Below are 22,945 nucleotides of genomic sequence, written 5' to 3'. Positions count from 1 at the left end.
ACCCTGAACGCTGGCTGGTTTCTTGTTTTTTTTTTTTTTTCCCTAACATTGGACTCATCCCACTCTTATGCCTTTAGACCAGGGGGTTCTCCTCGCTCAAAGTACTGTTCTCACAGACCTTCCGATAACTGACTGTCACATTCCATTTGAGATAATTAGTGTTAACTGTCCTGTCAACTTGAAGGCATCTAAGTGGGAGGCGGGGCTCCAGGAGCATCTATGAGGGATTGCTTGTCCTAGAGGCAAGCCTGTCAGGGATTATGTTGGTTCTTCGAGGCATGAAGGCCCATCGTAAATGTGGACGGCACGAGTCCATGGGTTTTGACCCTACACTGCATTTGACGTTGCCCGCTTCCCGAGAGAACAGCCTTAGCTCCTGTCTTGTGACTGCCCCATCATGGTGGACTTTACCCTTGAGCTGTGAACTAAAAGACAAAACAAAACAAAAATCCACTTTCACCGTTAATTTACCTTTTTTTTTAGGGGTACTTTATACTTTATAGCGGCAACAGGACAAGTAATCATGACACCCCTCCAGTGATAGTTCTCAGAGAAGACCCCCTTCGCTAGCACAATCCGAAATACCCATTACTGAGAGCATATTGCTTTTTTATTTCTTTATTGCCCATTTGCCGTCCCTTTCTCGCTCAGGATGCGAGTTCCTCAAAGGAAATAGTGTGGCCTATGTTTTGTATACCTCTCCACTCCTCACAAGTGCTAAGATGAATCCCCCCTGATAGGCCAGAATGTTCCAGAATCTAATACTTCTTTCAGGCACCATTGCCGAACCTCATGACGGAGTTCTTTCTTTTTAATGACACTTTTACTATATGGCAAATATTACAGCCGGTGGAATGTGAGTGGAAATGGAGAATGTCACTTCAAAGACTGCCTGATAAAAGTCCCATCTAGGATCTCTCTCTCTCTCTCTCTCTCTCTCTCTCTCTCTCTCTCTCTCTCTCTCATTAAAGGAAAGAATAGGCCGCCAGGGCTTCAAGAAAAGGCAAGCTCCTGTTAAGTCGGCATAGCTGTCCTGAAATGTGAGCAAACACTGTGTGTGTGTGTGTGTGTGTGTGTGTGGTGTTGTTGCAGCTCAATGGTCTCATGCCTCCGAATCAGTAGGTAAGGACTGAATTGCTATGCTACCACAGCAATGACGCTGGCTATTTAGGGTAGAGTGGGTTAGTGCTATAAACTCGAGACACCAATGAGGCGATCTCTTGGTACTACCATACTCTGTGATCAAAGTCGGTGAATCAGCCCAACCTCAATCTAGGCAGAAGGATAAATGGTCAGTAGCCTCCAGGAAAGCTTTAGTCGCCACGCCAGGGAAAGAGTGAGGAGCAGCTAGGTTTTGCTGAAGATAAAGAAACTCCAGAGGATGGAAATGGTGATAAGCGCCAATTAGGGTGGCTTGACTACTCACCGGAAGAAGGAATGCAACTCTCATTATTATTTTCTCATTTTATTTTCCAAAATAGAATAATGCCATACTAGCTTCACAGTCTCTGGCTTGTAAACTGCTTGGTCTTGGAGCCACTTTTTTTTTTTTTTTTTTTTAAACCAGAGAAGCTGTTCTAAGGCAAGTTAAAGTGCTGGAATCAACAATATATTCTCCATTTGTGNTTTTTTTTTTTTTTTTTTTTTTTTTTTTTTTTTTTTTTTTACAATTAACCCCTTTAACTACCTGCTAATCAACCCATTTACCTATATGGTGATTAATTACTCAACTATTTGTCCGATTGAACTATCAACCTATCTAATAATTATATTTTTCTGAAGAATTATGAGTAATCTGTCGCTTTGTTAAATAGTGCAGGGCTTTCCTTCTTCCTTCATTTCTTTTTAATCTTCAAATGTGAGCAGCCAAGGCAAATAAATTCTTTTGTATTTTTTCCCCCAAGTCAGCTTGCTTTCTAATGAGAGTAAACCAGAGTCAATCAGGATTAAATGCCAAAGTGAGGTACAGCGTGCTATCCTTATTTTTTATTAGAACTGATGCTTGGATGTTGTATCTGAATGTTCGGACATTTCACGTGTAGGAGGCGATCTATAGTCTTAATAGAGATGTGTCGATATTTTCTCATGTAAATCTATATTTTTTCGTTTTAACTTTCTATGCATTGTTGTATATTTCTCCCAGACATACCTACTTGAATATTTGTTGACTATGAGTCAGCCTTTATGGCTTATTTTGGGCCTAGTATTTCCTTTATGATTTCATTCAAAGCAATTTTGGTTGATGAAATGAGCTTAGAGAACGGTATGAGCTGTTAAAGGCATTGAAAAGGCTGCAGTGACCAAGAAAAGACAACCTGGTAAATAATCCACAGATGATCGTCCATCCCAAGGGCATTGTTCTCATTTCCTCCATTTCATTCATAGCGTCGTGAAAAAGGATGAAGCAGGTCATCTCTGAGTAATTTTGTTTTTTCACTGAGAAATTCATTCTGCCTTACTTCTTCCTTCCAATCCTTCTTGCCGTCTTCCCCCTTCCATCCATCCTTCTTTATCGCTCCTTCCTGCATCTACTATTTAGACCTTTAGCAATGTTGGTTTTTGTGCGTGCATGCATGCATATGTGTGTGTGTGTGTGCTGTGTGTGCGTGCATTCATGCTGTGTGTGCACACGCGTGCGTGTACTGTGTGTGCACAATATAATCTATAATATAACAGATGGTAATGTATCTTCTTCTGCCTCTTGAGAGTGGATAGATAGCCCATGAACTTTTCCCCAGGTAGCGAGCCACAAAATTAAACTTTGTCCCTGGATTTTCCCTTACTCTGATCTTTGCACAGGCCTGTGAAAAACACTGTTGAGTGTGGCACTCCAGATTGTCACCGAAATACAGCCCGGCTGCAGGTAGACTGCGATAAAGAAATGTCTCTTTGAGCCCTCCAATTAGTGACCGCATTTAGCCACACACAAACATAGCTATAGTAAAAACATTCACCAGCCATAAGAATTTAATATTCTTACCAGAACCCAGATGAAAATCACACAATGTTGAGGGAAAATGAGAAGACACCCTCAACGTTCCGTGTAGCATGGTCATTATGGGTGTGCTAACTGCTGGGTTTTACTGTTCCCGATGCATGAACTTTGTTTTTACATTTTGTTATGAGGCATGAGACCCTGCGCTAAAGACATGATAGACAGGAGGCAAGTGTCATATATATTTGTGCATATGCACATGGACACACTCATTGGTGTCACTGACTCCAATACTGAGTAACTTTGAGCAGAAGGAGACATCAAGATCTCTCAAATCGAGGCTTTCCCTCCTGCTCGGGGGCTTTGGAGACTTTTATTTTCCTTTCTGCATGAGCGACAGTTTCCTCTTCTTAAAAACAAAGTATGAATTATTGGTGCATTGAAATTCATCGTGTACAAGTTAAAAGTCTCCATAAATCTAAATATTTAGGAGAGTGTCTTAACACCCAGGAGACACATTTGTGAAACTTCTGTCTCCTCTGAGAAATATAATGAGATGCCTATTTTTATCTCCAAGACTGAAAAATCAGCAAAATTCCCCAAACTCTAAAAGATATGAAATGTGGGGATTTGTTCACCGTACACCAAAAGCTAGGCAATATTACATTAATAATGTTTCACTATTATGACAATTAATGTCAGGCTATCAGGATCAGTCTACAGTGAGTCTTTGTAAAACTGGTGAGAAAAATTGGAAGAGTTAAATTCAGAAAAGAATCACAATCTGTGTTGAGAATTTTGCCTACTCTGTTTCATTGCTATTTACAATAACTTTGTTTTGACTTACAATAAAAGCCGTATGATTGATAATATGTAGCCGGAATATATAACGCTAACACATATAAAACACAGGTGAAACTTTAGAATTCGTTACTCCTGTAGCTTTCAGTGCTCCATAGTAGATCCGGTTTCTAGCTGTCGTGTTGTAATTAAGTCTAGTCACTGCGTGGAACCTGGAAAAAAATATCAAGAAAACTCCAGAACTTAAGGGCCCAATTCCCTTTGAACTAGGCTAGGTAGGTATCAGAAATTGGCTCATTTAAAAAGTTTTAGGGAGCTTCATAAATCACAATCCCCTGTTTTGAGAGGATGGGGCAGCAATTGGCTTCTAAGTAGCCATTTTGTATTTGAAGTGTCCGTGTTCTCAGCCTCAAGTTCTTGGTCAGGAGTATCCTGAAGACCCCCCCACCCCCACACCAGAACAATACTGGCTATTACCTCTGCTCGATGGTGAAGCACTATTGTTGAATATACTACACTTTGGGTCACAGAGCCTAGACGAATCAAGTTGGCAGCGACCAGGACATTTTCTTCATTCTGCTAGCTTTTCCAATACCAGAAGGGGCTTCGCAGGCTGCTGGGGCGGAAGCGTCATCAACAAACAGCCTTATCTACTTGGGAAGCTTCAGTGTGGCAGGATGCACACTCATAGGCAACATAGTGGCACCCATGTTATGGGGATGGAGTGGGTGAAAGAGTGGATGGATTCAATGGGGGATAACCAACTGCTTTGTGCTTAGAGTGAAGGTTTGTTCCACAGGAGAAAGCGTGTGACGGTTACAATAAATCCGGCCACGAAATAAGTTTCTTAAAAAGCCATTTATACACACAAACAAACAACGGATTTTCTAAACTGGACCTTTGGTTTTTTTTTTTTTTTTTTTTCCTGTTTGACTTTTCTCATTGTCGTCATGAGTAAATTCATGTTGGAAGGCAGTCCTAATTTGGTTTTTACCACCTTAACACTTCTTAAGCGAGATAACAAAGGAAAGAATAAAAAAAGAAACCCTTTAAGGAAAGACTGGATAAAGTCAGTTTACAACAAAATCCTGGTTAGTAAGCATGATTTTCTTGATTCCATGTATAGTCCTATCTGACCCTTCCACCCAGAAATATTCTGATTTCAGCAGTGGGTCTGTTCGGCTGAAACCAGGAGCAGTTTCTGAAGAAGGCATTTGCTGTGTTCACTCAGAGGTGTCTTGATTTACCGGCTCAGACTCACACCCCAAATGCACCCAAGTCAGCAGGAGCTAACGTCTAATTTACTTATGTGTATGGCGAACTCCAGTGCCAAGGATCATCCCCGGCCATTGCCCTGTTTCAAATATTCATGAGTCTCCATCGTCCAAAATGCATTAAGGGTGGACGTGGTGCCAGAAACACATGGTCTCGCGGTCTTTCTAGTGGCAAGGAGTCTGCTCAGACCCGAGGAGCAGGGATGCTAAGGACTTCAGATTAAACTGTGGAAGACCCACAGGGAAGGATGTCAAATTGTCCACCCTCCTCCAATTACAGGACAGAAAACTAACAACACGGGGTGCTCAGTCTTGTGAACAGGAGGTCGGGGCTGCTCCGCTTCCAGTTCTTACCCTGCGGTCGGTCGCCAGCATTGTATGTACATGCAGCATGGTGTTTCGATCCTGGAAGCATTGTGGCTGCTCTCAGAGACAGAAATGCGTGGGTGCTGAAAATTAACAGCATTTAAGCCAGCATAATATCGCTAATGGAGGCTGCGTGGCGTGTGGTAAACTTTACAAGCGCAGAGTCGGAACGGTGAGGACTATCACGCAAGCCCATATAATAAACAAGGCTCTCCCCCTTACACTGCCTATCAGTGGCCGCACCCGCTCCTACACCTGCGCTCTTGCTCCTGCTCTCGGCTGACACTCTGGAAATAGTGGCACTCAGCCAGCATCGTTCCTAGCCGTTCCTGTGATCAGGCCCAGCTATCAATGTGCTCCTTTAAAAAAAAAAAAAAAAACATTCAATCAGCTATCAACCCCAGGGCTCTGAACTACTTTTGACTGACAGGGACCCACAAATGTTCCAGGCTTATTACTTCTAAGGATGAGTTCCCGGGGCCTGGAGTTCCTACTGACCTACTTTGGACTCGCTGAGATAATTTATCAGGTAAGATAATTAAAGGAATAGAAAGCGGTGTCTAAAATGAACCAAGTATCAGAAATATTTGCTGAACTCGTAAGTTTTTATTCCCACTGCTATCGGCCGGTGCTTTATTACTTTGCAATGAGCCAATTCCCTCTTATTTAGAAGCCGTTCTTTTCCTGTATAAACTATATTTGCACTATATATTTGAGATTCGCTTTGATATTTAAATATGTAAGTTTTGATTTTTTTCAGGATAGTGGTTAAAGAGAATAATTAACCTTTTAATGCCTTCTGTTTTTTCTTTCTTTAGCCCCTCCCATGCAGGAACACAAAGTTTCTTTCTTCAGATCAGTGAAATCAATGTTTCTACTGTTCTCGTCGTCTTTTAAAAAAATTCTTCCGCTGGGCGGTGGTGGCGCACTCCTTTAATCCCAGCACTCAGGAGGCAGAGGCAGGTGGATCTCTGTGAGTTCAAGGCCAGCCTGGTCTACAAGAGCTAGTTCCAGGGCAGGAACCAAAAAGCTACGGAGAAACCCTGTCTCGAAAAATCCCCCCCCCCAAAAATTCTTCCATATTTTTCAGTCCTTCCCCTCCCCCAGTCTTTCCTCCCCACCTCCCCTCTCACCCAGATTCGCCATCAATGTCCTCTCAGATAAGAGCAGACCTCCTTGGTACATCAACCAAACACCAGACAGAAGGAAAGGTTACAATAAGACCACCACATATTATCCCATAAAGGCTGAACAAGCAGCCCAGCAGATGGAAAATGTTCCCACAAGTAGGCAAAAGAGTCAGAGACATTTAACACTGTTAGGAATCGCACAAGAACACCAAGCTGCTCAGCCACAACACACAATGCAGGGGACCTAGGTCAGACCCCTACAGACTTCCTGATCTCTGGGAGCTCCCACGAGTCTCAGTTGATTCTATGGGCCGTGTTCTAATGGTGTCCCTTATCCCTCTGATTTTTCCAGTCCTTTCTCACACTCCTCCTCAGCACTCCTAGAACTGAAGTCTGTCTTCAATAAAGGATGTCTCTTTTCCAGCAGTCGGCCCTCTGCAATGTGGACGGTTTATCTGGCTTGAGTTTTCTCTCTTTCTCTTCAAGCCAAGTCCTCTCTTACACAGAGGTGAGCACCCAGAGTGGAAGACATTTTTGTAGCAAGAGTCTGGCTTTCATATTGAGAAAACTGATTGTTTCCTAATTTTTGCAGTCTTGATAATTACATAAAAAAAGAAAGAGACAAAAAATGGCCCTCAAAAGAAACCACAGCACATAGCGCTTTTTTAAAACAAACCATCCATTCCTGCAGCATTATAGCCTATCGACACCATCTTCAAACTATTATTTCTGACCTCTGATTCTGCTGTCTTTCCTCCTTTTTTTTTTTCTTTTGTAAGTCCTCATTTGCAGTGTGTCTTGCTTCTTAACTCCGAACCTCCTCTGACTGTGGAGATGAGATTAGCGGACTGTGCACTGACTTATGAAGGTTAACAAAAATATTTATCTTCCTCATGGGAGATCTTCGAGGAACTCGACTCAACCCCATGGCGGAATAAAAATGTTCGTGTCTTAGGCCAGGTTTAAAGAAAGATCAGGATTAATTGTGTACTTTTGTGTGTCTATTCCAGGGATAATAATGATAGCATTTGTCATGACTATGTATTTATACCTAGTTATTTTTGCCATGAGAAAGGAAATTTGTATGCATAAAGCTGTATAAAGTCGACGTCAAAGGAGACCGTATCACAAAATATCGTGCTGTATTCTTTATTGCTCCATAGCCCATGAGGAATTTGATGTTTGCAAAAGGACCCAGCCATAGTTTCATCCCAAATCAATAGTGTCAAAAATCCCCTCTTGTCGCGAGCATTCTGCAGAACAGTAGGTCAGATCACTCCCGGAGTGCTAACTACCTTATTTTTATATAGTCTCTCTCATTCTATGCCTATTTAACTTCATTTATTGCTCTGGTCTCATGTCCTTCAGCTGTTTCCAGTCTACTTCACGGGCCAAGCAAACACAATATGTTAACATACAAAGGTATTTAGGTAAATGAAAATCAATGCGCTGGTGTCAGCGTAATTCTTTCTTGCTTACCTCGGACATTTAAACTATTCTAGCATTAGCAAGCCTCACTCTGTCTGTAATGATGCTCTTGGCTCACTGCCCCTGCAGTCTCTAATCTTCACAGCCACGGCCACTTAGTCCCCATCTGGAGGTTCAGGCTTACTCTGAATTTGGAACTGATCTTGTCTCCAGGCTGGGTGGTACAAGATATCTTAGCCAAAAGCTAACTGATCCAGCAGCCAGCCAGCCTTGGGCGTTGATTTCATTTTGACCTTGAAATTGATTACTCCAGTTTAGGCTACGTTTCTTCCACCTCTTGGTCATCTAAGGCAGGCCCACTAAGTGGGCTTGGTTAAGTCCCTAATTCATTATCCTGTGTGATACCCAGTTCCTGGAGGTTCTGTCTTGTCCCCCTCTCTTTTTCATAACAAAGCTACTTCTGAACCCATTTGTCATGCTGGGGTCTCATGGACAACTGCTGATTCATTCTGAGGCTAAGAGCCCAGCACAAAAATCCTTGAACTCCATTTACACCGCGAATCTCAAGTTTTGCAATATTACTAGAATTCGCAGCCTGCTGGCTTGGATGTTTTCCCACTGCCCACTGTAAGTATTTTCTGAGTCATCAGCTCCAACCCACAGTCCTGAGGAGTCACTGCATGTACATCGCCTCCAAGCTGGCAATTTCGTTCTTCTAGGCAGGGTTGCAAAGACATATTCTCATTACATCTTCGAGGGGATTGTCATGCCAACACCTTACACCTACTTTCACCTCATATTTCAAACTTTTAAAAATTCATTTCTTCTTAGTAAAATAAAATTATCTGTATGGCCATTTTGGACAAGCATGGACAAATGATAGAACACACAGTAGGCAACACAACATTTTTAGGTAATGGTATAATGTCATGTCTTAAATTCTGTACGTGGATAGTGTTAACTGTTAGTTAAGACTGATCATTATACACCTGAGAAATGGAAGAAAGGAAGTTATTTTAAATTCTTCGGCAACAGCAGCACATGCCCCCCTCTATGCACATATTTTTTTTTAAAAGGAAAACAACTGTCTGCATGAAAACTGACCGGAAGCTAGGAATTCTTTCAGTCAGTCATTTCTCTCAAAGCAGCATTTCCATAACCACTTAAGGAGTTTTAGCAAAATAAAAAAATATCTAAGTCCCAATTTATTGAAATTTTGGTTCAGTAAGTTTGGATCAAACTCACAAGTTGAGATGCTTAAAGAATCTCAGAAGAAATTCTGCGATGTCCCACACTAGGGCCCATAAATTTATCAGCATCGGATGTCCAGTATGCTCTTAAGAAAACACACATGCTTTCTCCTCCAGATGCTTCAGCTAGTCTGTGCAGCACAGATGCACTCCTAGCTCTCCGGTCACTGATGGTGTTTGATACCTGGAAAGCCTACTGATGTCTGCTTTTATGAATAGATGGTTATTCTGTCTCGCTGGGTACTGATAGCGCTCACAGCTAAATGTCCCTGTGTACTCAGGTGGTATCTTTGGCTTATTCAGCATTAAGATGTATTATAAGTCCCTAATGGTTTGCTCCTGCCAATGTATCCATTTTGTTCTTATTTAAAAAGTATTCATTTGTCTTTAGAACAATTCTTTCTACCCATAGAAATTTCATCAAAATGAGTGTTAATAGCTTTCGGTAAACAGTTTTCATACTGAAGCAAATAAATGGTTTTCTGTTTTTATCAAAGATATGAAGTATATGTAAAAGAGAAAGAAAGGGAGATGAAGCAAGGGAAGGAGAAAGACAAAGCGAGTGAGGAACGGAAACAGAGACCAGAGAAGGGAGACCTAGTAGAGAAAAGAAGAAAGGGGGGAGGGAGAAGGAGATGGAGAGACGGAGGGAAGAATGAAGGGAGGAGAAGAGGGAGGAAGAAAGGGTGAGGAGAGGAGGGAAGGGAAGAGGCAGAATACCAGATTCTCTGTGACCTTTGTTTTACGCATTTTGCCAAATGACCAGACCAGGACTAATACGCGCAGACCATTCAGGAGGCTAAGTATTCGACACCCATTCAAAGTAATGCGCATTGTCATTGTTCGGCATAGGAAAGGAAACCCTAATGCTGGAAGGCAGCCTAGTGTGTGTGTGTGTGTGTCCGCACGCGCGCGTACACGGGGGTGTGTATTTGGTTTAAGTGTCTTGTCAGCTTGGCTGTGGGAATTTGCTTGTGTCCTCTCCTAAATCTCAGCTGTTACTTAGACCCACAAATCAGAAATCATGTTAGCAATTGCTGTGGCTAGAACTCTCTGTCAATACGTATGTTCAAACTCTTGACACCAAACTGCATGAGAAGAGATGGTTTGGGAACGGTGATTGTGTCGTGTATACTGAATCCTCTTTAAATAATTGATTAATTGCTTCTATAAAAGAAGACTAGGGAGGTCCCTTGTTCCTTATGTTTTAGGCTACAGAGAGGCCATGCTGTCTATAGGAAGTAGACACTAAGTCTTCTCCAGGATGGATGTTGAACTTCCTAAGCTCAAGAAGGGGTAAAATATGTTTCGGTTGTTTTCAGATACCCATTGTCTGGTGTGTTTGTTATTGCAATCTAAAGAAACTTAGAAGTCATTTGTTGTTCCTAGATGACACTTATTTTATAGAGATGTTCTAGTAAATATGATTCCCCTTTATGTCTGGTGAGAATGACGTAGGTCATCAGTGATGGTTCTGTTTCCCGTGAAGACATCTGTTCGTCTGACCCACCTCACAAGTGAGCTGCAGAAACTCACAGCTTTTTCTGCTTACTGCATTTGGAAGTCAAAAGAAAATAAAAATACTGATGATGTGTTTCTTGAAAGAATAGCTAATAAACACAATAACAACTAATCTCAGATATCATCTTAAGAAACGGAAACAGTGTCTTACCAGACGTCCTCAGCGTCTTCGTCACACTCCGCACCGAACTGGCAAATGTCACAGGTAGATGTCTCCTTCTGACTGCTTTCTCCAGAGCCTTCGTGGACTGTGGGACAGAAAGCACACATGAAGGGCATGCAGACAGGTGTGCGCAGGGTTGAAAATACTAGGAGAATTCTCGGACAGCCCTGGGGTCCCTTGCTACCGGACATGGCATCTCTCTCTCGTTGCTTCCCCAGCTTTAAAGCTGACTGAGCAATACTGTGGCACTCACCGGTATAGAGTGGATGCTTCTGACTGTTTCCATGTGGCAAAGCACAAACAAGAGGGCATATAGGGTTTTGAAAATTGTGTAGCTAGTCATTAGATTATATAAAAGCTGCTTCTTTACAAATGATTTAGAGTGGAGGAAAAATCCAGTGACTATGAAAAGTGTTTTGAGTCTCCTTATTCCTAAAGTTTAGATTCTTTTTTATTCAAAATATTAGTCTTAGAAATATTGAATGAGTAGTCTTATTAGATATTTCCATTTCAGCCTTTGCCTGTTACATAAAAGAAAACATGTTGGTGGATTATAAATATTTAGAAAATAATTTTAAATCTTCAAGTCTTATTATATTTGTGTATATGTGTGTGTATGTGTGCTTGTGTGTTGCAGTGACAATAGGAGGCAGAAGAGGGTATCAGATGACCTGGAACTACAGTTCTAGTTGAGTCACCTGATGAGGGAGCCGGAAATTGAATTCTATCTTCCGGAAGAACAAAAAGGATTCTTAACTAATGATCCATGTCTTTTACCACAAACTTGATTTTTTTTGCTGGTTGTCTTTAGTTATGAGCATAAATTGTGTTTAAAATATTAATGTAGCTACTGGTAATTATTGATATTGGTCTTTTGCCTTATGTATACGTATGGAATTGGCAAGATTTAGGCAAATCACAAATTAGCCTCTCAAAATAAGTACAAAACGATGCAAGAGAGAAAGAAAACATTCCAGTGATTTGATTGCAAAGACTGCGCAACACCTCTGAGCTAACAGACTACTATGTGCTCAGCTAAAACAGGTAAGTTGAAAGAGAAAGGAACTTATTGAAAAATGAAAAAAAAATAATAGCCTAACTAGAGCAGAGACAATCAGCTTCCAGGGACAGAACGTACTCTCTTCAGCAGTGTTCAGACACCAAAACATCTTAAAAGAACCCATCATATAGAGATGCCATGATTTCAGTGGAAAGGGGCTGTAACTCCTCCATGGGCCGCACGAGCATTCTATAAAACATAACTGGGCAGTGCACTCTTGGCCTGTTGTTACATCCAAACCTGTTTGAGTAGCGTTTCCTATTTCCTCGTCAGTGCTTCTTGGTCTATTCATGAATTTTTTGCATTTATGAAAGTAATTATCTCTCTTGATTTCGACCGAGAAGGAAAAAATGATTTGGTGGACAAAGACGCAAACACAAAGGACCCAGAGGGCCTGCAGGAGAGTTCTGATCCCTAGCTCCGACAGCGAGAGCAAGAAAGGACTTCTTCTCAGATCTTCAAGTTTTTCTTGCGCATGATTATATATCCTGATGCTTTCTCTCCATGTTCCTTATGCCTAGTAGTTTTAACTTGTGTTTATGTTATGAATCAAATGGGTCCATTTTTACAGGGCAAAAGTCTTGATAATATTGCTCTCAACCTAGACGTTTTAGTGAAGATTAAAAAAAATCCCTCGGAGCTTCTGAGGAAGAAGGAATTTAGCTCTGACAAAAGAGGCAATACTTACATCAATCTACCCTACCGCCTTAGTAGAGCAAGACCATTAGAGTGGACCATGGGGATGGGAGGGAAGCTGGGCCCTTACCTCTGGGGAGACTGATGGTTGAAGCTGCTCTCTTTATTGCTTTCTTATTATTAATGCAACACAGTAACTGCTGATGGGAGTGAACCTTTTAGGGTTAGCAAGATGAGCAGCTTTCTGGCTACAGTTTCCCATCCCTCAGGAACATAACCCAGCGAGGGGAAGGTGCCTAATGGTGGGTGATAGCCCCCAAGGGCAGGCCCATCTTCTCCAGCAGCTGAGATCCTGGCTGAGGAATCTAACCAAGATTGGGAGGTGGGGGGTTGCTAACTCAGCAAGACTGACCATAGCATTCTTTTTTTTTTTTTTTTTTTTTTTTTTTTTTTTTTTTTTTTTTTTTGGTTTTTCGAGACAGGGTTTCTCTGTGGTTTTGGAGCCTGTCCTGGAACTAGCTCTTGTAGACCAGGCTGGTCTCGAACTCACAGAGATCCTCCTGCCTCTGCCTCCCGAGTGCTGAGATTAAAGGTGTGCGCCACCACCGCCCGGCCTGACCATAGCATTCTTACCCATACTAAGCCATGCCGTACCCCAGGAGAGGCAGTGCTTGGAACTTTTCTCACGAGGAGAAGTATGTCGGAGTAAGATAAAGCACTGCCTACATGGGGAATATAATGCTTTGCATGAAGTCATCCACAAGAAAGGGAAAAGAAAATATTTCCTTTGTACCCAAAATATCTGTTTCCCCGTTATAACAGATGAGCAATTAAATCAGCTCACTTCTGTTTAACCCCATAGGCCAAGGGCTCTTCAGTAGGGTTGGCCTCACAAATTGTGATAGATTCTTTTTGTTCATTTATTTATTTGCTTATCTTGGAGATGCTGAATTAATGGCATGGTTTGAGGCGGAAGTATGCGCGTTATAGTCGCAAACAACAAAAATAAAGCCCTAAAAATCAGACCATTGAGTAAGAGTCCGTCTAAGGGATGCCCAGAAGCCATCGGCAGTCCCACATTCTGGCACAAGGTTTCTAGCACTGGAAACATACAAGGGGCATCAGGAGGTGCTGTAAAATTCAGATTCCTACGCGACAGGGATGAAGAGTGGCTTTAGGTTCTGCAGTTCTTACCAAGCCCCTGATGCTGGGGACACTGTTTCACTTTTGGGGAGAAAGAACAGCTCCATGCATCATTTCCAACCAGAACGCACAAGCTATTAGTGGTCAGTGGAACTAAATGGGCCAGAACCACGCTGGTTGTAGCTATGTAGCCATCTCCACTAGACTAGAAAGCATCAGCGTGTCTTACTTAGCAAGAATAAGCTTGATTATTATACAACAGCGATCTAGTCATACACATGTACTTGCATAGAGGCTGAAATATGAACTGTAATTCTAATAAAGGTCACAGTCACACAGGCTTGTAGATCCCTGACTTAGCTCCCGCTACAAGCTCAGTAAATGTGCAGTTCATGGAGCTGGTTCCCCTTTGCCTTCTTTCCTCATCACCAGAAGAAGGACGGAAAGGATACGGTGCTTAAATATGTGTATTCGTAGAATGAGTCTATGGGCACAAACCTACTTACCCCAGAGTCTTATCTTAATCATGCATTTACACTTTAACTTCTTCATTTTAAGCTGCCATAAAGAATAATCATTTTATTTTATTTCGTAGAAATAGGTTTTAACGAGAGGTTGGAAGGAATCTGGGGGGCTGGAGAGGTGTGGCTTCTGAAAACACCAACTATTTGATATCCTTTTCTAGACTGGAAACCTACATACTCCATTTAAAAAAAATTTGAAATGAAGAACTATTACGAAGTGATGGGACCTACCCCTTGTAATCTCCCTGTCCTGGTGACTTCTTCTGAAGGGTAGCAATGCTCCTTCATCCCTACTTGGTTCTAGGTCAAAACAGATGCTTACACTGGTGCTATCCATTGACGTGATGATGCTGGAACCTACTTCTCTGCCTACCTCACTGTCACACCTGCACTTATAATGTCTCTAACATGGGGGATGGAATGCTCAAGCAGTTTTTAAATGGTCATTTTGTCGAGAACCTAGCAGAAACAGACATTTAGCGACATACTCAGATCTTAAGGCAATGATTCGACATTGAAGAATGCATAGAATAGATTCCAAGGGTGGAATAGGAGCAGGTGGGGATGGGAATGGAAAAGATCAGGTAGAGGAATGACAGACGGAGAGAGAGATTACTGGAGGGACAACTAGAACTTAGGGGACAACTTGGGGGGCAATGTGGAAACCTAGTAAAGTGGAAACTCCCTGGAATCCATGAGGGGGATTCTAGTGAAGACTTTCAGTAATGGGGGAAGTGGAGCCCGAATTGGCCATCTTCTGTAACCAGGTAAGTCTTCCAGTGGTAGGACTGGGACATCAATTCAGTCACAAAACAGACCTTCAATTTGTGAACTGCAAGATGTGTTCCGGTAAAGGTATCTCAGAACTTGTGGGAGTGGCCAAGCAACATCTGGTTCAACTTGAGGGCCATGCTAATTGACAAAGAGCCTTACCCTGACTGCCTGGAGGCCAATAACCAGAGGCTGGATAGCCTAAAGGCCTAGGATAAAACCAACTGGTGAAAAAAGTCAATGGAATGATTCCTAATGGTATTCTGCTATACCCTAGCCTGGAGTTGAACTCCACTGTCATCAGAGAGGCTTCATCCAGCAACTGATGGGAGCTGATGCAGAGACCCACAGCCAAACAACAGGTGGTGCTCGGGGAACCGTGAGGTAGATGAGGAGGATGGATTGTAGCAACCAGAAGGGTTGAGAACACTATGAGAACGCAGCCAACAGAACCAACTAAGCAGGGCTCATTGGGGCTCACAGAGACTGAAGTGGCATTCGTGGGGCCTGCGTGGTTCTGAGCTATGTTCTCCGCATGTATGTTATGGTTGTGTAGCTTTACGTTCCTGTGGTACTCCTAACAGTGAGAGTTGGGGTTGTCTCTGACTCTTTTGCCCGACCTTGGGATCCTTTTTCTTCTAATGGGTTGCTTTGTCCAGCCTTGATATGAGGGTTTGTGCTTAGTCTTACTATATCTTTTTGTGCCTGCCGTTTTCAGTTGATGTCCCTCTGAGGGGGCTCTTTTCTGAAAAGAAGCTGGGGAGGAGTGGTTTAGGGGAGAAGGGAGGCAGGAGGAGTGGAGGGAGGAAAAACTATGGTCAGGATAAAATATATAAATGTAGAATTTTAAAAAGCCTGCATATGGAGACATAGAAAGGCATCTACCATCTCAGTAAGTTCTTTCTCTTAGGCTCCTTCCCTTGTGCCCACATTTCCTGCCACCACCCTGTCTGCAGGTGGGCAAGTGAGGCATCTGCTCCCTGTCACCACAGTCTACACATAAACTGTTCTAGAATGACATATTCGTGAAATCAGACAACAGGCCACCTTTGGATTGATCTTTCAGTCATAATTTTGAGAGTCAGGTAGTCGGAGTGTGTCAGGAGTACTGATTCAGCATCCTTGGATTCTCAATAGTCCTTTAAAGACTTTGCCACAGTTTGTCTATCCATCCTCGTGCTAAAGGAGAGTTGGGCATTTGGAGTGATCAGCTGGAAACTTATTGGGCAGGAGTTCAGCTCCGGAGCTCAGGGGTAACGAAATGATAAGCATTCATGTGGATATGAATTTTATGTACACATACACACACTGTGGGGTGTTGGGAAGAAGGCAGAACAAGAGAGAGGAAAAAGATAAAAAAAAACAATTAAAATTTAATATGTATTGAATAAAGCACCTGAGAATAGTTTTGGCTGTCATGTGTGCTTATGTGTCTGCATGCTTACGTGTGGGAATGCAGGCATGCATGAACCATGGCTACCTATGTGCATGGTCAAAGAACCTGAGGTGTAGGTTCCTTGTCTTCTGCCTTTAGCCAAGGCTCCCTTTGTTCTGGTTTTTCTACTGTTTGGTCCAGACTTTCTGGGCTGTGAACACCCAGGCCTTCTCTCTCTCATCTCCCACAGGAGCCCCGTGATGACAGAGGATTGTGATTTTACTTGGGTTCTGGGTTTTCATTCTTGCCCTGCAAGCAGGTTTTATTTACTGAGCATCTCCCTGGCCAGACAAACATTCCTATAAATTTGTTTTTGCATGTATGTGTTTTTGCATACATATGTTTCTAACCAAACTGCTTCACAATACCAGGTTTACTGACTCAGGGTAAAATCTACTGTGGCCGATGGTATTCAATTTTATTCTCAAATTTTCAGATGTTCTCATCATATATTTTGGATATGAACTTTTGCTTGGTTACCAATCTTGTGATTTTTTTTTTCCTCAGACTACCTCCCTAGAGGTGTTTTCTTTTGGAGAGCACACATGTTTATTTAGATGAATGTTTTCCTTTTATGACTCTTATTTTTCTGTCATGCCTAGAAAGTCCTCTACTCAAAGCTTATACCAGCCTGTGCTTTTACAAGCTTTTAAATTTACCACAGGTCTGTGATCTACCTCCAATCGGGTTTGGTGTGTGTTGCGAAGACTGAGAATCCTTTTACCCAAGCATGATTTTTTTTCTCTTGATCCGTAAATGTGACAGAATGCATTCATTTTCACATGTTAAACCAACCTTATAATCTTGGGGAGGAAACTCAAGCTGCTTTGGTGTATTAACTTTTAATGTTACTGGGCTTCATTTTCTATCCCATATGGCAATCTTTGTACCTTTTGGGCTTGGCTGTAGTTCTAATTTCCTTTTTTCACCGTTGCAAACTTGTTTTCGGGAGCACTCTCAGTGGACACCATGAGAGGACGGGTGTGTGGAGAGGGGACACCCAAGTGTCTTCATTCTCCAGGACCGATGTTCCAGGGTGACTTCTCCTAGTGTAAGTTTGACCCTTTGGTACATGCTGGTACTGGCTTTTCCTGTTTGACTGGGTTGTACTCTTACTTTTCTTATTCCCTTGGTGCCACATTCTTTGGCTAGAATTCATTATTTTTCAAGTGTGTTAACACCTTACCTTCTAATAAAGGTACTTCAAGCTAATGACTTGCCTTAACTGTACCACAAACATCTTTATGTGTTTGTAGCTCCCTAGAAAATATGCAATTATGTATCCATTGAAGTTTCTTCTCTAACCCATGGATTACTTAGTATTTTCTTTCTTAACTTCTAAATATTTAAGCACGTTGAAAGATTTATGGCTTTTATTTTCTATTTGTTAATTCAGCAATCTATTTTTGTCACGGGGAGAGACATAGTTTAATGTTTTGAAATTCATTAAATGCTGTTTTATGGCTCAAGATGCAGTTTATGCGGAATCTTAGAAACTACAAGTCATTTCTTAGAAAACACGTTGCTCTTGTGGGGACTAATTTTTTTATTGATGCTCATGACTGACAGCGCTGTTCAGTGGCTGGAAATGTCATGATTTTGGCTTCTATTCCATCTGCTCCTGAGAAAAGAGCTCTGAAACCTATACTGGTGATGGTAAGGTTGCTTCTGGGTCTTTGGCTTTGTCGGCGCTGTCTCTTGGTAGAAACTGTCTTACTTGTCTTCTGCACTGTCTTTGGGATGTGGCAACAGTCTCCAATCATGAGTGACTTGGTTCTCACATTACCAACACCAGATTCCTTTTGCCTTGTTTCAATTCTTTTACATCCAATCTCTTTGTTTCCGTTTGTCTAAAGGTGTTTCTTAAAAGCCATTGCTTCAAACATTTTATAAAGTTTATTAAAAGGTATTTCTTGTAGCCAACATGTATTTGGTTCATTTCATCAGATGAAAAGTTTGAGTAATTTTGTAGAAACCTGAAGGTGCTGCCATTTAATCCAACCTAATGACCTATCCATTTGGTTTGGTAACCAAGCTGATGTGTGGTTCATAGTTTCCATCACAGTGTTATGCCTCTTTTTATTTTATGCTTTGATATTTTTTTCATTTATTTATTGATTAATTGAAAATTTTATAATATTTATTTTATTTTATCTTATCTAATTATTCTTGGATATTAGAGAGGCTGAATTTCCTTATGTTATCAAGTTGGTGGTTACTCTGAGATGCCAATATGCATCTTTAAATAATCATGATATATTCCTTTATTTTAGCAATCATAATTATGTATGTATTTCCAACAATTTTATCCTGGTCTTCACATGGTTTTGAGCATATATTTTATTTACGACATGATGATAAAATTATGAATATTGGAAATTTAATGTCCATCTTACTCTTTGTTAATTTGACGAGCAGAAAAAGATTTCAGTACTAAAGCTCTGTGGATTATGGCTAATCGTTTGACTTCTGACCTAGACCTGCCCGAACTCTTGAAGATTTGCTACAGTACACATTCTGTCCAGAAAACACGCCTGGAAAATCACGCCTAGAGCAGCCTGCATCGTTTGGTCCCCATTATTGCTTTCTCATTTCGTAATGAAAGGATTATATGCTTCATGCCACAGCGGTCTGACCTGTGGCTCTATGATGCCACACTTCGCCTTCTGACATGGCCTGGCATTGAAATGTGAGCGTTAACTGAGAGACCATGGCAAAAAGCTGTGAAAAAGCCATCATTTGTATTTGTATTTTCTAGATCTTTCTGTTGATATAAAAGACACATTGTACGACATGCGCTGTTCTTTCAACCAGTCTCAGAATGAGGGGGCTTAGGGAGCAGAGACACAGCTGACCATAACTCTAGAAGGAAGAAGTATACCACAGGCACCGTACATTTCCTGCATTCTGAAGTCATCTGTTATTGTAGCTTTACCTATGCAGGACAGACTAATCCATCACAGACCAGTGTTATTAATACATTCCAAAGGAGTAAGCTTTTCCAAATCTCAGATTTTGCTTGTTTTCCTCATCTGTACAGCTCTAGACCTGCTTTATTTTCCTCCAAATCTGCCTTTGTGCCTTTTATCACTTCTCTTAATCGCCAACATATGATCTGCAAGGGTTATAAGACGTCTCCTCTGTTGCATTTTGATTTTCTTCCAAGATAATAATAACATTGCCAGCCAAAATGTGGCTTCCATTTTTTTTATTCATGCAGTTTTAGGGCATCATTTTGACCCACATATATGGTGTGTCATTTACATTAAAAATAACACCAGCATTAAAAATAGCATAAATATGTCCAAATTGCAACCTTCTGTTGTACTGACTCTGAAATAAAGAAAACAACCCTTTAGCTATCGGGTGGTATCAAGAAAATAGAGCAGAAAAGATTTCCAGATTGAATATGTAGGCCGTAGTTACTAGGATAAGCACACTCAAACTATTATGAAGATGAGAAAAAGATAGAACTTTAGATACATTATGTGCAAACCCTAATATTATTTGTCAAAACTTACAACTGTTTTTTTCTGCTTCCATTTATAGTCAAGAGGAACTTGATACTTAAGTAATTCTTGGTAGACTTAGAAGGCTTTCTCTTTTATGTATATGAAGAGTTGATGAAAGATCATCCCATTGAGTATATCTATAATAATTAACATTAATTTGCTTCTAAAATTATGAAGAATAATTTTTAATTTGGAATAAATTTTACAAAATATATGTGTCCTCATCTAAAATAGCTGAACTGAGTTTTACCTCCAGCAGAAGACAGACTCCATTTACAGATCAGGAAGATAGTTCTAAAAAGCCTCCATTCAGTTCCCGAGTAAAGGGAACACTCCCCCATTGCTGGTGGGAGCGCAAACTTGTACAGCAGCTTTGGAAATCAGTATGAGAATTTCTTAGAAACTTAGGAATCAATCTACCTCAAGACCCAGCAATACTACTCTTATGCATATACCCAAAGGAGGCTTAGTCATACCACAAGGGCATTTGCTGAACCATGTTTGTAGCAGCACTATTCATAATAGCCAGCACCTGGAAACAACCTAGATGCCTTTCAGTTGGAGAATGGATAAGGAAAACGTGGTGCATTTACACGATTGGAGTACTACGTAATGGTAAAAAAAAAAAATGACATCTTGAAATTTGAGGTAACCCAGACCCAGAAAGACAAATATAATTTGTACTCATTCAAAAGTGACTTTTAGACATAAAGCAAAGAATAATAAGCCTACAGTCCACAACCCCAGAGAACCTAGAAAACAAAGAAGATTCTAAGAGAGATATACATGGATCTACATAAGATGAAGAAAAAGACAAGATCTCCTGAGTAAATTGGGAGTGTAGGGGTGCGGGAGTGTGGGAGGGGAGAGGTGAGGAATGAAGGGCAGTGAGGAAAAATGTAAAGCTCCATTAAAAATAATAAAGTATGAGAAGGGAAAGAAAATAAAAGAATTAAAGGTGTCCACTCATTATTAAATTTATACAACTAGTTTATTTTTTATTCCAGGGCCAGTTGGCCTCTCAGACATTTCTCCCACATGTGAGTGGCTTGCATGTAGCAGCTAACATGGTACATGACAACTGCTGGCAGTTCCTGGAGGTCGAGAAAATTCCAAGCTGTTTTTGAGCCATCAGCGACTTTCTTTTATCTTTTCAGAGATTTCTCTGGAAATCTCAAAGTGAATTTTAAAAACTAAGAAAAAAAATACGTTGCTTAACTTAAGCCATGTGAAGCCCTTCATCACTTGGGTAGGAGACTGCTGTGTGGTTTGGAGTGTTGGATTGCCAGGAGGGGTGCTCTGGCTTGAGCTATACAGTGCAATGCTTTGTAGGGATCCACTTCTTAATTCTGCATGAGCTTATATTTATTTATTTATCTTTATTTTCATTGACTTCAAAGACATACAACTATACACTGTTTTAGTTGATTTAAATACCCCACTAAAGATGGCTAAAATTTTGCTTATGCAAAATGACTAAAATTTCTAAAGCAATTTAGAAAGTCCAATTTTGAGAAGTCCAAAAACAAAGTAAAAAGATACCATTACAGAAATTTTGGTTTTTCATACTTAAGCTAGTCCTATAGAACTAGAAAAAAGTTTTTTTTAAAAAATAATTACATATATTCTATCTTATTCACAGTAATGAAAAATAATTTAAGAGATTAATACAGAGTTACTAGGTTGAGATATATTTTCCCTGCCATTATTTAAGTCTGACTGACTTAACTTTTCCTGTCTCCGTTGGCACTAAGAACAGTTACTCAAACAAAGCGAGAGGAGACAAATGAAATCAAGGAAAGAAAGGAAGGAAAGGAACCAGGCAGGCGAGCAAACAGTCTGATACAAGGCAGAGCAAATTTCACTTAGAACTACTTGCTATGCCAAACTTCACGAAATGATATCATATCAATTATATGGTAATTATAAGCAAAAAATAGTCTTATTATTCAACGCATAATTAAGACAAACCATCTTATGAATATTCATATGAACACATTTGACTTTTTCCTTAATAAATGTTGGAAAGATGAGAAATTCAGTTTTTAAAATAATCTACTGGAGGATATGCTGGTCACCAAATTGAGATTGGAAGAGGTTGTGAAATGCTCAGAAGTTACTTGTGGATGTAGGCGAGACTGCCATACAGAGTGCATAGGTATGGAGTTAGAGAATGAAGCATGAACTAGATTATCTCAGACTAAGACAGGGATCTCTGCGGCAGGGTCCCAAAGCATCAATCCATACTTAGAGGAAAGATGGAGCAGAGATGTTCAAATATTGACCATGACGGTGAGCTGGCGTGATTATAGAAATTCCTGGAGTTTGCATAATTACATAAGGTCCTGGGAAAGAGATTGGATTAGGGCAAAGTCGGAGTGTTGGCCACAGAAGCAGAAACATGTTTTCTGCTGAGAGAGAGAGATTGTCAAGTATGTGGAACTACCACTGGAAATCGTCAATGAAACGGGTCTTGTTGGGTAGAATTTTATCTGCGCTGTCTCTGTCTAGGATGGTAACCAGGTAACATGATCTAATCACGGAGCAAAGATGGAACGACGGTGGCTACAAAGAGATGAATGTTTGCCTATGTCTTCCCTACAACTCTGCCTTATCAATGAATTTTTCTAATTAGCAAATATAATGAATAAAAGACACATATGTTTATTGCATTACACCGCTGTGCGTCTTTAGTCTAGCGTTTTGTGTTGGCAGTGTAAATGTATTTTGTAATGCAGAGAAGTTTCTTTCATTCATGAAGGAAAGACTAATTGCCAGTTGCATTAGCATTTACTTAGTGTTCATTTTAGTAGAGACCTCACAATCTAGCAAAAAGCTATGTGTCACGTTTATACCCCCTTTTTTCCCAATACCATTGCCACGGCATGACTTAAAATCTCATCATTTTACCTAAGTTTTAAAGTAATTTCCTGCGGAGCTTACCTCCATATTCCCGAACCCATCTTTCTGGATGGATAACCTACGCAACCCACGGA

The 22,945-nt window shown here is 40.9% G+C and overlaps 1 protein-coding gene across 1 annotated transcript in view; it reads right to left on the bottom strand.

The window, feature by feature from the left end:
* Tmeff2 (transmembrane protein with EGF like and two follistatin like domains 2) overlaps window positions 1–22,945 on the bottom strand; it is a 233,771-nt gene that overhangs the window by 91,295 nt on the left and 119,531 nt on the right. Inside the window, exon 5 of the mRNA XM_050159397.1 lies at window positions 10,857–10,953. Coding sequence (XP_050015354.1) covers window positions 10,857–10,953 — 97 coding nt within the window. The remainder of the gene's footprint in view (window positions 1–10,856; window positions 10,954–22,945) is intronic.

Source organism: Alexandromys fortis, unplaced genomic scaffold, assembly GCF_014885135.2.
Source record: "Alexandromys fortis isolate MF-2015 unplaced genomic scaffold, M_Fortis_MF-2015_v1.1 scaffold_65, whole genome shotgun sequence".
Taxonomy (NCBI): Eukaryota; Metazoa; Chordata; class Mammalia; order Rodentia; family Cricetidae; genus Alexandromys; species Alexandromys fortis.
The sequence above is the reverse complement of the archived record's forward strand: the minus strand, read 5'-3'. Positions and strand labels throughout refer to the sequence as shown.